This window comes from Cheilinus undulatus, linkage group 5 (assembly GCF_018320785.1).
Source record: "Cheilinus undulatus linkage group 5, ASM1832078v1, whole genome shotgun sequence".
NCBI lineage: Eukaryota > Metazoa > Chordata > Actinopteri > Labriformes > Labridae > Cheilinus > Cheilinus undulatus.
Genome location: NC_054869.1, coordinates 48,393,302 through 48,407,982, shown reverse-complemented (window position 1 = coordinate 48,407,982; position 14,681 = coordinate 48,393,302). Strand labels below are relative to the sequence as shown.

The 14,681-nt window shown below is 40.3% G+C and overlaps 2 protein-coding genes across 2 annotated transcripts; both read left to right on the top strand.

Moving 5' to 3' along the window:
* Window positions 1–2,420: 2,420 nt before the first annotated feature.
* On the top strand, window positions 2,421–4,094 carry LOC121509540 (tripartite motif-containing protein 16-like). The gene has a single exon (XM_041786980.1). The coding sequence runs from the start codon at window positions 2,430–2,432 to the stop codon at window positions 4,092–4,094; it is 1,665 nt and encodes a 554-aa protein (XP_041642914.1). The 5' UTR covers window positions 2,421–2,429.
* A 7,654-nt stretch (window positions 4,095–11,748) lies between these two features.
* Window positions 11,749–14,681, top strand: LOC121509538 (tripartite motif-containing protein 16-like). The gene has a single exon (XM_041786978.1). The coding sequence runs from the start codon at window positions 11,773–11,775 to the stop codon at window positions 13,426–13,428; it is 1,656 nt and encodes a 551-aa protein (XP_041642912.1). The 5' UTR covers window positions 11,749–11,772; the 3' UTR covers window positions 13,429–14,681.

Here is a 14,681-nt window from a genome sequence, read left to right as displayed (position 1 = left end):
GAAGCAACACATGACACACGGTTGTTGTGTAACTTTGTCCTCGTTCTGGGTGAGTTGCGCTGACGTACCAATATGGTTCCGGCATAACATTTTCGGGAAATTTGCGGTATTTAGGAAATGTTATGATTAACTAATCATAAAGTTTAATACCGCAATTAATCGTGTAAAGAGGTCATCATGCAATCCCTAGATAGGACAGTGGAAAGTAAGAAATAGGAATGAGAGAGGAGGGAACGACACAAGGAAAAGAAGCCACAGGCCCGATGTTTGGCAATCTGCACCCATATGCATGCTAGCTGTCCACACCACAGGAGCTAAGAATTTGAGAAAGTAAGCCACAATTATGAGATAACAAGTCAAGCTTTAAAATTTGTTGTTGCTTTGTGATAATGATGGAAAATTTCAATAATTTTCCATAGATTTTTGAGGAATGTGATAATACATTTGGGGTTGGAATTTCCTTTAAAATTTTCCAGAATTTTCATGGAAAGTTTAGGGAATTTGTTTGGAAATTCACTAATTTTTCAGGGAGTCTTTAGGATTTTTATTTGTAAACCTCTGGAAATTTGATTGGGTGGAATTTATATTGAAATTGTAGGGAATTTTCTCATGATTATTTAAGGACTTTATGGGGTAAAATTTTGTGTGTCTGTGTGTGTGGGGGGGTAAAGTCTTGAAAACTTCAGGGACTTTAGGGATAACACCACACGTGTCTGATGGCTGACACCATTTTTTACTGGGTAACGTAGATCAGCTGTTTTAAATCAACTCGCGAGTGAAAACAAATAATGACAACGTACGTTTGAAGGTGATTTAATACAAAAAGGCTACTGATGATAACACTAAAGCAGAAACACAGTGAGGGAGAGGAAGAAAGCAAAATAGATGAAAAGCTGTGTGTGTAGCCTATGAAGGGGGGGCAAGATGAGTTTGTGTCAAAGACAGATAAAAATGTAAAATAATATCTTTATTATTGCAACAAGGAACATGATCATTAAAAGGAATGATCATTTTTGTGACTTTTTCCAGATAAAGCATAGTTTTTCTAAAAAACAACAGTCTGTGGTAGTGTTTGGTATATTATCCTTGTTGATGCATAATTGTAACTCATGTCAATGTCAGTGACTCATGCCAATGACAGTTTTTAAGGAAAGAAAATCATTTTAATTTTAAAGCCTGTTGTATCATATTTAATACATACTTTTATGATACCTCTATCTAATCAATATGATCAAAACATTATTAAAAAACTTATGAATATAATCTGAAAAATGATAAAAATGCCCTCAAGTGGATTATTAGTTACCAAAAACACAATGAATTGAGATACAAAAAATATATATGTTAAATTTTATTGAAATCTACCTTTACATTTACCGTAATCAAGGAAAAAAATGTCAATTAATAGCAATTAGGATTTTTGCCATGATTGCTACTTGAAGCTGTATCACAGAGTGAGATTGATGCATTTAGCTGAGGTTAAATGCAGCAAAATAATATTAAAGCAAATGTCTGGTAGTTGTTCTAAATTGTCGTAATTCTAGAAAACTGCCTATCATTTTGACCAGAGACAAAAATGTCTAGCTGATACTCTGATTGAGACTGCTGCCAAGCTCACAAACGACAATTGACTGCAACCGTAGGGTGCATGTGTGTTTTCAGAAAGTGCTGTTTTACCCATCTACATGGAGATAGAGATGGGGGTGCTCCAAATTGTTCCTGCTTCAGACTAGGATCATGGTGGCCGCTTAATTATTTGCACTTTTTTTGTACCATGTGAAGACACGATTACTTCTAATTCAGAAAGTGTGTGTATATTTCCATCAATAAAATAAATCAGTTGGAACAATAAATTTCTTGTCCCTGTGCTGTATTTAATTGGATAGAAATTGTAAATGATTTGAACAACACTGTGTTCTGTTTTTATTCCCATTTTTTTTATAACATTCCAACTTTAAAGGAATTGGGGTTTTACACGTCCTATCACTCATGAAAACTGATGATACTCAGCTGATACTGCTGAAAACTTAAAAATATCTGAGGTGATGCAGGAACTCAACATGAAAGATTTTTTAAATGAATTTCTAAGTTTAAGCGCAAAAGTTATAAAGTTGTAGAATTAAAGCTTCAAATATTTTCAGATGTTAAGCAGAATTGGACTGACGCGTTAAAAAGGAAACATTGACTGAGAGGCTCCTCTTCCTGGAAAGAAGCAGAGCTTTATAAACCCTCCCCCCTTTCTTTTACTCTCTGACTCAGCATTTCCTCATCCTCTCCCCATCAGATCTACAGTTTGAGGATGAGTGTGACCAACAGGATCTGACGATCACAGCACAAACACATGCTGTGCAGATCAGCAGATCAGAGCTCAAACTAGTTTAATTTCTCAGGAAGTCAAACTCTGACGGTCGTCATCTTTGACAGGTGAAATGGCGCAGAATGAAATTCAACTGGATCAGGAAACCATCTCTTGTTCCATCTGTCTGGATCTACTGAAGGATCCGGTGACTGTTTCCTGTGGACACAGCTACTGCATGAAGTGTCTTCAAAGCCACTGGGATACAGAGGATGAGAAGAAACTCTACAGCTGCCCTCAGTGCAGGCAGATCTTCACACCGAGGCCTGTCCTGCAGAAAAACACCGTGTTAGCAGTTTTAGTGGAGGAGCTGAAGAAGAGTGGACTCCAAGCTGCTCCTGCTGATCACTGCTACGCTGGAGCTGAAGATGTGGCCTGTGATTTCTGCAGCGGGAGAAAACTGAAAGCCCAGAAGTCCTGTCTGCAATGTCTGGCCTCTTACTGTCAGAATCACCTTCAGCCTCATTTTCAAGCGGCTCCTTTAAAGAAACACAAGCTGGTGGAGCCGTCCAAGAAGCTCCAGGAGAACGTCTGCTCTCGTCATGATGAGGTGATGAAGATATTCTGTCGCACTGATCAGCAGTCTATCTGTTATCTTTGTTCTGTGGATGAGCATAAAGGCCACGACACGGTCTCAGCTTCAGCAGAGAGGGCCGAGAGGCAGAGAGAGCTGGTGGTGGGTCGACAAAACATCCAGCAGAGAATCCAGGACAGAGAGAAAGATGTGAAGCTGCTTCAACAAGAAGCAAAGGCCATCAATCGCTCCGCTGATAAAGCAGTGGAGGACAGCCAGAAGATCTTCACCCAGCTGATCCGTCTCATGCAGAAACAACGCTCCGATGTGACCAAGCAGGTCCGATCCCAGCAGAAAAGCCAAGTGAGTCGAGTCAAAGAGCTGGAGGAGAAGCTGAGGCAGGAGATCGCTGAGCTGAAGAGGAAAGACGGCGAGCTGCAGACGCTGTCACAAACACAGGATCACAACCAGTTTCTACACGACTACCCCTCACTTTCAGCACTCAACCAACCTACACGCTCATCCAGCATCCATATCTGTCCTCTGAGGTACTTTGAAGATGTGTCAGCAGCTGTGTCAGCAGTCAGAGATAAACTACAGGACGTCCTGACAGAGACATGGACAAACATCTCACTCACAGTGACTGAAGTGGATGTTTTACTGCCACAACCAGAGCCCAAGACCAGAGAGGAGTTCATCAGATATTCATGTGACATCACACTGGATCCAAACACAGCACACAGAAATCTTTTATTATCTGATGGGAACAGAGAAGTAACACGGACCAGTCAACAACAGTCTTATCCTAGACACCCAGACAGATTCACTGGATGGTCTCAGGTCCTGAGTCAAGAGAGTCTGACTGGACGTTGTTACTGGGAGGTGGAGAGGAGCGGAGGAGTTTTTGTAGCAGTCGCATACAAGAATATCAGCAGAAAAGGGGACTGGCGGAAATGTGGATTTGGATTCAATGATAAATCTTGGGCATTAGATTGTCATGACGGTGGTTATAAGTTTTGGTACAACAATGTTCAGACTCGTGTCTCTGGTCCTCGGTCCTCCAGAGTGGGAGTGTACCTGGATCACAGAGCAGGTGTTCTGTCCTTCTACAGCATCTCTGAAACCATGACTCTCCTCCACAGAGTCCACACCACATTCACTCAGCCTCTACATGCTGGACTTTATGTTTATAATTCCACTGCTGAGATGTGTAAACTGAAGTAGACAGAAGTCATTTAAAGGAAAAGTGGTTTAACCTCTGTGTTTGAATCCTTCAGCTTGATTTTTCTTCATGTTTGTTGCTGAGAGCTGATTGGACCTCATTCACCAAATGTTCTTACTCAGAAACTTGTTCTTTATTACTGTGACAAAATGATTAAAACCATTGGATATCATTGGAGATGAAATAAAGGAACTCAAGAGTTGGCTTTATTTAAATAAACTGTCACTGAACCTATGCAAGATTCAATTCACCAGTTAAAGAGGGGGTATTATAGTTTTCTGATATTTAAAACATAAAAATCACAATGTTGGGTGTCCATACTTCATATATGCAACTTTTCAAACCGCAAAATAAACGTATGTGGCAGTAATCTTGGAATTAGGGTTAGGGTAGACTGTAAACTGATGAAATAGGATCCTGCAATAGGATATATTATTAATATTTGGTATCAATAATTAGAGCAGAAGCTGGTTAAGGACTGTCAAAAAACAAAAAAAAACTTTAATATTTTTTATAGCTGTTTTTTTCTCAAGACACACTAGTGTGTTATGTACGCTTAGTGAGTATTTTATGAATTATGACACAGCAAAAAAAAAAATCTTGTAAAGAAATATTGATGCTAATCTTTCACATATACTAGTCCTCAATAACTGAATCAGAAAAAAATCAAGTTTACATCAGGTTTATTGAAAATATATCATTGTGTTATTTAGGCCATAAAAAGGGGCTTCATCACGAGAGAAACTTGGCAATGAAAGGGTTAAAATGTAAATAAATCGCAAATAACTGGTATCAATAATTAAGGCAGAAGCTGGTTTACAGGACTGTCAAAAAAACCCCAAACTTTTATATATATATATTTTTTGCTTGTTTTTGCTCAACACACACTAGTGTGCAAATGTATGCTTAACATCCCTTTTTAATTGGAGAACCAGAGTGTTAAAATGAATGGATCTTCACTGACTCCAGGCAACACCTTTACACCTTCCTCTGGTACTCCATCCACCTCAAAGACTTTGTCAAACAAGGTTTTAAGGTTGGGTCATTCCTTTGATGATCTCTGAAATGTTCTGGAATCTGCCACTCTGGGTCTAACTCTGAGCTTTTAAGATCAATACCAACAGGAATTTGAACTTCACTGGACCCTTTGTTCTTTTCATGTCGACGTTGTTGTCTACTCTTTTTTACCTTGGCTCCTCCCTGCACTAATTCATCATCAAAATTGGGTAGAAGCTCTAGACCTCTGGTCATAGATCTTGTAACAACCATACATGTACATGCATCTGAGGTTTGTTGAACAACATCATCAAGAATGGGTAAATCTTCTCCCAGGTTAACATCATTAGCTAGACTTTCAAGAACTCCAACAGTTAGCATAAAGACTTGACTCTCTATCTCAAGGGTTACATTGGCAGTAGGATAATCCCGGCTGACACCATGAACACAAGTTACATTTTTAACTTTCTCATAACTGGGAAGAATATTACTGATCAAACTTGCTTTGACTAATGTTTGATTACTGCCAGTGTCTGCTAGTGCTTTTACCTCTTTGCAATTAATGGTTACATTGGTTACATGTTTATGTTGACACAGTGGCTCCTTAGATCTCATTTCACTCCCTGGTCTAGGTACTGAACTCATCTGTACAGCTTTGGGTTTCCGTAAAGGACACCCCTAAGTCTTGTGACAAGGTTGCTGACAATAGAAACAAGCAAGTTCACCTTTTGAACGAGACATTGTAGGCCTTCTCGTAACCCCGCTGTCAGTATTACTGTGGTCTGTTAGGTTGGTCAGTCTGTGTCCCTCATACCTAGGCTTCATTGCAGATGTCCTCCTTTTGATAGGGTCTTGATGAGCTGCCATGTACCATTCTGCCAAATCTGCTGCTTCCTCTCCAGTCTGTGGATTGTGCTCCTTCATCCAGGTGTGGACATCAGGCTGAAGAACACACAGGTACTGTTCCAAAATCATGACTTTGCAGTCATGATGACTGACTTTGAGGGGGGCCCCTATCTAACCTCTTAAAAAATGAAAGTGATGATCAATGCGAGAAAACAGATTAATAGACACTGCCCTTTTAAAGCTGAAAAACACACCAATCTGTTGTGAAATGCGTTGTTTTAATACATTTAATTTTGCTGTGTACATTTTAAACAATTCAAACTTTTTGACATGACAAACGGCCACACTCGCTGACAAGATGCTGCTTTTCCTGCGACTGTGACACAGGAGCCGTCTGTGGTGCTATTTGACGCCTTATTTGTGGCCGGTGCAGAATTTCCACATCGATTAAGATTTGCCTGCCCAAGAATTTACGTTTTGAATAGGCTGATAAAGCAGAGCAACAAATGTTGAACTGTTAACACAGTCTTTACAGGCTTGCAGGAGAATATACATGCTTTGATCTTTTGGCATATTGATGAGCAATCTCTCTAACCACCCTCTTCAAATCCAGACTGCGTGCACGTTTATTTTCAATACTGAGAACGGCCAAACCTGACAGTCTCTCTTGTGCCATGCTGCTTCTAATCAGTTTGAGCTTTGAGAAGGATCTTTCAGCGCTTGCGACAGTTACAGGTAGAGAGTCAGGAACAGTTTAATTGCCGTGCCTACATCAGGCACACTAGATAAAATAGAGTGGCGCGTGATGAACAGTGTGTGCGCCAAATCTTGAACTGAGCCATGCTCAATTTCCTTCCAGACAGACACTAATGCGCTTCTAAATGAGAGCACTTGTTCTGGAAAATCGTCTGATAAGTTGTCGACCCCATAAAGTCTCTCAGTTCTTTCATAAAGTTGACATCAGTAAATTGAGTTCTCTGAGTACTCACAGTAACCACTTTAGGTCAAACCACCGGCTCTTCATCAACAGGCTCAGAAGCTTCAGTCATCCGGTAACTGTCCGGCTGATCTTTAAAAGAAGCTGTGGCCCCTTTCTGTGAAGGATCAAACTCCATGCTTCTCTATTCCCGGTCACTTTCATTGCCTTCCAGTTTAGCTGGGTTTCGCCTCGTGACTCGGCCTTGGCCACGTTCCACACCTTTCATCTGGTTGACTGTCTTCTTTCTCTTTCCACTTCACAAAGGCGTACCATTCCACTTCTGCCACCAAATGTCACGCTCTTGGATGGAAGGCAGTGTGAGAGGGAGAAAAAAATTACCACCAGGTGGAGGATTCATAAGCAGAGGAGAACATTTATTTGAAGATTACAAAAATAAATCAAAGAAAATGACAAATATTTCAAAATTTCCCCAGCAGAAGAAAAAACACAAAGAATTAGTCCAACGCTCTCCTCATCGCCTCACCTCAACTGTGACACACATCAAACCAGACTGCTGATTGCACACACCTTAAGCAGGGTACACACATAAGGATTTTCTAAATCTTAAGAGATTTTTTATCTGTTACAGACCCCACACATGAAGATAAAAAATCAGGCATTAAACAGTTTTGATTGCACTGTGTGTGGTGTGCTCCGATAATGTCAACACAGCACACCACACACATCATGACTCTGTCCCACCACCGATCTAGAATCTCATCCTTCAAGCCAGAAATCTCACGTGATCACACGTGATCTAACAAAAACGAAGAAGAATTATAGCAACAACCAGAAAACACAACATTCAACATTGAAGGGGACATACAAGAAGAGGGAATGATGGTGTTCTTGAGACTATTTTTAACGTAAAAATCCCGAACTAAAAAAAAAAAAGAAGTCCACTGAACTTTATGATGGTTCAGCAGGTCATCCATGCTTGTTTTCATTTTCGCCTGCTTCCTTGTTCCTCAGTCAGCTCGCTTTTTGATTGGCTACATTTCGTTCCACATCACAATTCAGGGAGTCATGGCTCAGGAGTCGTCGGCTTTCCCCACACACTAAGATTTTTGGTCATAAATATTGAACAAGTTTAATATTTACGATTGTCTGCCCCAACAGTTTTTGGAGCCAATTATTGGGACTAATTCACTCTTAACACACCTCAGACCACAGGATAATCTTATAGGATAATCTTATTAGACATAAGACAATCGGGCGTTTGCCTTACTTGGTCAGAAAAGGGGAAAATCGGGACAAAAACAGCCCGATTATCTTCATGTGTGTACCCCGCTTTATATGCTCTGTTACCTGCAGCTCTCATCACAGCCACACTGACTGCAGGTGTGATCAGTCTCACACCTGCAGCAGGTGAGAGAAAATACAGCTCAACTAAAGTACAAAGGGAAAACACTATTCAAGTAGATACTTAAAGCAAAGCATATTAATTAAAGAAATACAAAATTTACATATCCCCTTGTGCATTATTCAAAATGAAAAGTAATTCAGTTAATAACTAAAGTATTTTAAGTTTTCTCAGAGTGAGCACCAATTTATCCACCTATGTCACTTAAATACTGATTCTTTTGCAGGAGGAATGCGCACCTTCCTCCAGCACAAGCAGTACTCATCAATCTAGGCACTGGGCCTCACAGCAGAAATCAATGACATGATAAAATCTCTCACTTGCTTTTAAATAACATCTGACATAAGGGAGCTCAGGATGACCAGAATTGCCACAGGTGAGACTGTGATCTTGTACCCTAACCCCTCATCAGCTCAGAAAAAATTAATGAAATTATACTCACCGATGTTAGGATGGATTGTTTTTAACAAAATATCAATTTATTGAATGAATTTATTCAGTTGGGAGCTGACTATAGGGTTTAAGATGGCATCATTGGGCCTATTAGGGTTCAGCACAGACATAATGGGGATCTAAGAATTCCTCTCTTAGGGTTTTTTTTCTGAAGCTATATGTTGATGGCTAGTTTATGAACCCTGGGTACTAAATTTGAAATAAAAAAATCGCTAAGAATGAAAATATTGACCTCTAATTCACCTTACACCTGCTAACAGCATCTCTGCATTCTCTCTGCATAATATTTTTGTGCTGTCATTTGTTTACTACATAAAAATCACAGTACACATATTCAGATACAGCTCAGTTTCTATTTACTCCTCAGATTTCCAAGGTACCCTACCGTTTTATTGTTTGTGTTCCAAAATAGCTGAAGTAGACACAGTAATAAGTGATAAGGCTGATTTCATGTGGGTTGAATAATTTCCACTAAAAACTACGCCCTTGGTTCTTATTCAGAAACTTGTTCATCTAACCCACTTCAGGTGCAATTATGCTACAAATAAAGAAAAAGATCAGACTGTTTAAAGCCATACAAGTGTAGTGTGTTGAGGGATAAATGGGTTGGGTTTCCCATCATGCATTTAGGCAGAGTGGTTTGCACCATGAGTGTAGTTATAAGTTGTGTTCTTAAGTTCCCAAATTGAGAAATTTTTCTCACAATAGCATGCTGTTGAAGGAGCATGACCAGAGGGAAAGTGGCAACAAAGAAGACAGTGTCTATTGAAGACTGAATTTGCCCACCAGATGGATCCAGTGACCCCCTGTCAGTGGTGGGACAGTGCCACCAAGAGGTCCACCATGGTATTTTCAGCTCACCAGGAATGGCTGAAACAATGGAAAATAGCATCTTCAAACCTTCTCAGCTGAAAGTGGCAGGTCTTCTCCATCCATGATGATGACTGGCAACAGTGACCACAACAACACCTGACTGCCAGCTCTGCAAGTACCACCAGAGGGCCCCCAATGGAATGCAATGAAGCTGCCCCATTATAATGGGAATGACCCTCCAGAGACCTTTCTCATTCAAGTACAGTTCGCTGTTAAGTTGAACAAGTGGTCAGATGAGGAGATGGCAGTTCAAGTCTCCCTTGCCTTGGAAGGAAAAGCCCCTCAGATCCAAACTGATCTCTAATCATGAGAGCAACTCAACTGGCAAGCTATTGAGAGAGCACTACAACAACACTTTGGACGCCGTGCCTATGCTGATGGTGCCCTGGACAAGCTGGTCAGCCACAAGAGGAAAGAGGGAGAGTCTGGGCTCTTAAACTGCAGATCTTCACCTTCATGCACGACAGGGGTAATACATATACAGCGTTGACTAAACATAATCATATCTGAGGGTCACACATTAGTAAATTAACCCAGTAGATATCTAGTTATGGAGAGCGGTGCCATCCCTGATCAACTGACTCTTTTATCAGGTCTCTCCTGTAAATGCATCCTCTCCTGTTTAACATCAACTTCTATCATTGTTTAGTTTGTGAATTTATGATAAAGCTCTGTAAAGTTACCACACTGGATCGCACAGATCAGCTGTTTTAAATCAACTCGTGGATGGAAACAAATAATGACGACGTACGTTTGAAGGTGATTTAATAAAAAAGGCTACTGATGATAACACCAAAAAAAAAAACGACAGTCTGTGGTAGTGTTTGGTATATTATCCTTGATGATGTGTGATTGTAACTCATGTCAATGTCGATCACTAATGCCAATGACAGTTTTAAGAGAGAAAATCAGTTTAATCTTAAATCTTTATCAGCAGGTCAGACCAGGAAAATTCATTTGAAAATGGCCAACCAAACTGGAATCAGCACCACGCTGGTTTGATTACTACAAGAGAATGATTAAGCTACAAAATTTTGTTCTGGAAAAACACAAGATTGATGAATTGAACTTTAAAATATACAAACTTTCAGCTATTTGTTTTAAAATTAAACAAATATTTACAGCACAAACCGGGCTGGAATAACCGTTCATTAACAGTTATCAAGGAAAAAAATTCAATTAATCTCCATTATGATTTTTGCCATTATTGCTCAGCCCTTCTTGAAGCTGTATCACAGAGTGTCAGATTGATGTTTTAAATGCAGCAAAAAAATGTTAAAGCAAATGCCTGGTAGTTACAAATAGCTGTAATTCTAGAAAACTAGCAGTCATTTTGACCGGATACAATGTCTAGATGAAACTTTGGTTCGGACTGTTGCCACGCTCATGCACAGCAGTTGACTGTAACCGTAGTGCGCATGTGTGTTTTCAGAAAGTATCATTTTGCTCATCTACACAGAGATAGAGAAGGGGTCGTTTTAAAAAACTTCTCACTCTGGGGCTAGTTTACAAATTGGTCCTGTCTTAGACTGGGATCATGGCGGCCACTTATTTATTTGCTTTTTTTTTTTTTTTTTTTGTACCGTGTCAAGGTGCGATTACTTCTGATTCAGAAAGTGTGTGTATATTTCCAACAATAAACTAATAAGTTAAAACAATACATTTCTTGTCCCTGTGCTGTATTTAATTGGATAGAAATTAAAAAGGATGGAAACAACACTGTATTCTGTTTTCTTCACATTTTTCATAACATGCCAACTTAAACCAAATGGGGTTTTACACGTCCTGTCACTCATGAGAGTCGCTGTAACAAAACAGATTTAAAAAACTATAGAAATGAAGGATTTATGTGCCTTTGAAATGAAATATTTTCAGATGTTTAGCAGCATTGAACTGACGCGTTATTGTTAAAAAGAAAAACTGAGAGGCTCCTCTTCCTGGAATGAAGCAGAGCTTGATGATCCCTCCCCCTTTTCCTTTATAACCAGCTCCTCTCTGACTCAATATTTCCTCATCCTCTCCCCATCAGATCTACAGTTTGAAGATGGGTGTGACCAACAGGAGCTGACGCTGACAGCACAAACACATGCTGTGCAGATCAGAGCTGCTATAAACTAGTTTATTTTCTCAGGAAGTCAAACTCAGATGGTCGTTGTCTCTGAGAGCTAAAATGGCACAGAAGGGAATTCGGCTGGAGCGGGAAAACATCTCTTGTTCCATCTGTCTGGATCTACTGAAGAATCCTGTGACTGTTTCCTGTGGACACAGCTACTGCATGGAGTGTCTTCAAACCCACTGGGATACAGAGGTTAAGAAGAAACTCTACAGCTGCCCTCAGTGCAGGCAGACCTTCACACCGAGGCCTGTCCTGCTAAGAAACACCATGTTAGCAGTTTTAGTGGAGGAGCTGAAGAAGAGCGGACTCCAAGATGCTCCTGCTGATCACTGCTATGCTGGAGCTGAAGATGTGGCCTGTGATTTCTGCAGCGGGAGGAAACTGAAAGCCCAGAAGTCCTGTCTGCAATGTCTGGCCTCTTACTGTCAAAATCACCTTCAGCCTCATTTCTTATCACCTGCATTTAAAAATCACAAGCTGGTGGAGCCGTCCAAGAAGCTCCAAGAGGATGTCTGCTCTCGTCATGATGAGGTGATGAAGATGTTCTGTCGCACTGATCAGCAGTCTATCTGTTATCTTTGCTCTGTGGACAAACATAAAGGCCATGACACGGTCTCAGCTGCAGCAGAGAGGGCCAAGAGGCAGAGAGAGCTGGAGGTGAGCCGACAAAACATCCAACAGAGAATCCAGGACAGAGAGAAAGATGTGAAGCTGCTTCGACAGGAAGCAGAGAACATTAATTGCTCCGCTGATAAAGCAGTGGAGGACAGCCAGAAGATCTTCACCCAGCTGATCCGTCTCATGAAAAAACAACACTCCACTGTGACCCAGCAGGTCCGATCCCAGCAGAAAAGTGAAGTGAGTCGAGTCAAAGAGCTGGAGGAGAAGCTGAGGCAGGAGATCGCTGAGCTGAAGAGGAAAGATGGCGAGCTGCAGACGCTGTCACAAACACAGGATCACAACCAGTTTCTACACGACTACCCCTCACTGTCAGCACTCAGACAACCTACACACTCATACAGCATCCATATCCGTCCTCTGAGGTACTTTGAAGATGTGACAGTGGCTGTGTCAGCAGTCAGAGATACACTACAGGACGTCCTGACAGAGACATGGACAAACATCTCACTCACAGTGACTGAAGTGGATGTTTTACTGCCACAACCAGAGCCCAAGACCAGAGAGGAGTTCATCAGATATTCATGTGACATCACACTGGATCCAAACACAGCACACAGATATCTGTTACTATCTGATGGGAACAGAAAAGTTAGATGGACGATTAAACAACAGTCTTATCCTAGTCACCCAGACAGATTCACTAATAGTTTACAGGTTCTGAGTCGAGAGAGTCTGACTGGACGTTGTTACTGGGAGGTGGATTGGAGAGAAGTTGTTTCTATAGCAGTCGCATACAAGAATATCAGCAGAACAGGGAGTGAATGTGGATTTGGACGTAATGACAAATCTTGGGTGTTATTTTGTGGTGACAATGTTTATTACTTTTGGTACAACAATATTCAGACTCCTGTCTCTGGTCCTCGGTCCTCCAGAGTGGGAGTGTACCTGGATCACAGAGCAGGTGTTCTGTCCTTCTACAGCATCTCTGAAACCATGACCCTCCTCCACAGAGTCCACACCACATTCACTCAGCCTCTACATGCTGGACTTTATGTTTATGACACTGCTGAGATTTGTAAGCTGAAGTAGACAGAAGTCATTTAAAGGAAAAGTGGTTTAACTTCTGTGTTTGAATCCTTCAGCTTGATTTTTCTTCATGCTTGTTGCTGAGAGCTGATTGGACCTCATTGACCAACCGTTCTTACTCAGAAACTTGTTCTTTCTAACCCACTTCAGGCTCTTCTGTGCTACAGAAGAAAGAAAAAATCTTATCCATAGATCCATATAGGTTTGTACTTTCTAATATTTCACAGTTAAACACTCATGATTGGCTGATTGATGTGACCTTCATTTCAATCATATCTTACTCAAGACCAGATGACTTTATCACCAAACACAATCTACTGAATGTCCAACCAAACAGATTTAGAAATAACACGACATCTTCAATGGCTCTCATGGAATTTTGTAGAGGAAATAACATCAGACACTTAAAACAAGGAAAATGCTGCATGAACCTGACACAATAGGTCATCAATTATTAATAATAAAACTTCAGAAATATGGAATAAGAGCAGTAGCTCTCACTTGGCTCGTTGCTTACTTAGATCATAGGAATTCAATATGTTCATATGGACAGTTTTATCGAAAAACACAATTTACTCATGGACAGTCAATATGGTTTTAGGACAAATAGATCAACGGCACTAGCATTAATGGACTTAACAGAATAGATCACAAGCGCTATTGACAGTAATAAGTATGCTATCGGGGTATTCATAGACTTAAAGAACGCTTTTGACACAGTTTGTGTTGTTTTGTATCAAAAATATTAAATCTGGTTGTTTTTGCGGATGACACAAACATACTCTGAACAGGTGAGGATTTGCAGCAACTGTTGGATGTGGTCATGAAAGAACTAAGTAAACTTAAATCATGGTTTGACAAAAATAAACTGTCACTGAATTTGGTAAAAACTACATTTATGTTATTTGGTAACCATAAAATAAACATACAGGTGAAAATGATGATTGATGATGTCACTATTGAAAGAGTATATGACAACAAATTCCTTGGAGTTATACTTGACCACAAACTTTGCTGGAGAGCTCATGTAAGATACACTTGTTCTAAACTGGCGAGAACTGTTGGAGTTTTGGGTCGAGCTAAGCACATTCTGAATAAGAATGCATTATTTATTTTGTACTGTTCACTGGTGCTGCCATATTTAATGTATTGTGTTGAGGTGTGGGGGAACAGCTATAAAAGCACCCTACAGACAATATGCATAGTACAAAAACGTTAAAATTTATGGATCTGGTACAATTTAAAACTGTATAAAT

What these genes read in the sequence shown, in the direction of transcription:
- LOC121509540 (XM_041786980.1), top strand. Translation starts at nt 2,430, where the DNA reads ATGGCGCAGAATGAAATTCAACTGGATCAGGAAACCATCTCTTGTTCC.
- LOC121509538 (XM_041786978.1), top strand. Translation starts at nt 11,773, where the DNA reads ATGGCACAGAAGGGAATTCGGCTGGAGCGGGAAAACATCTCTTGTTCC.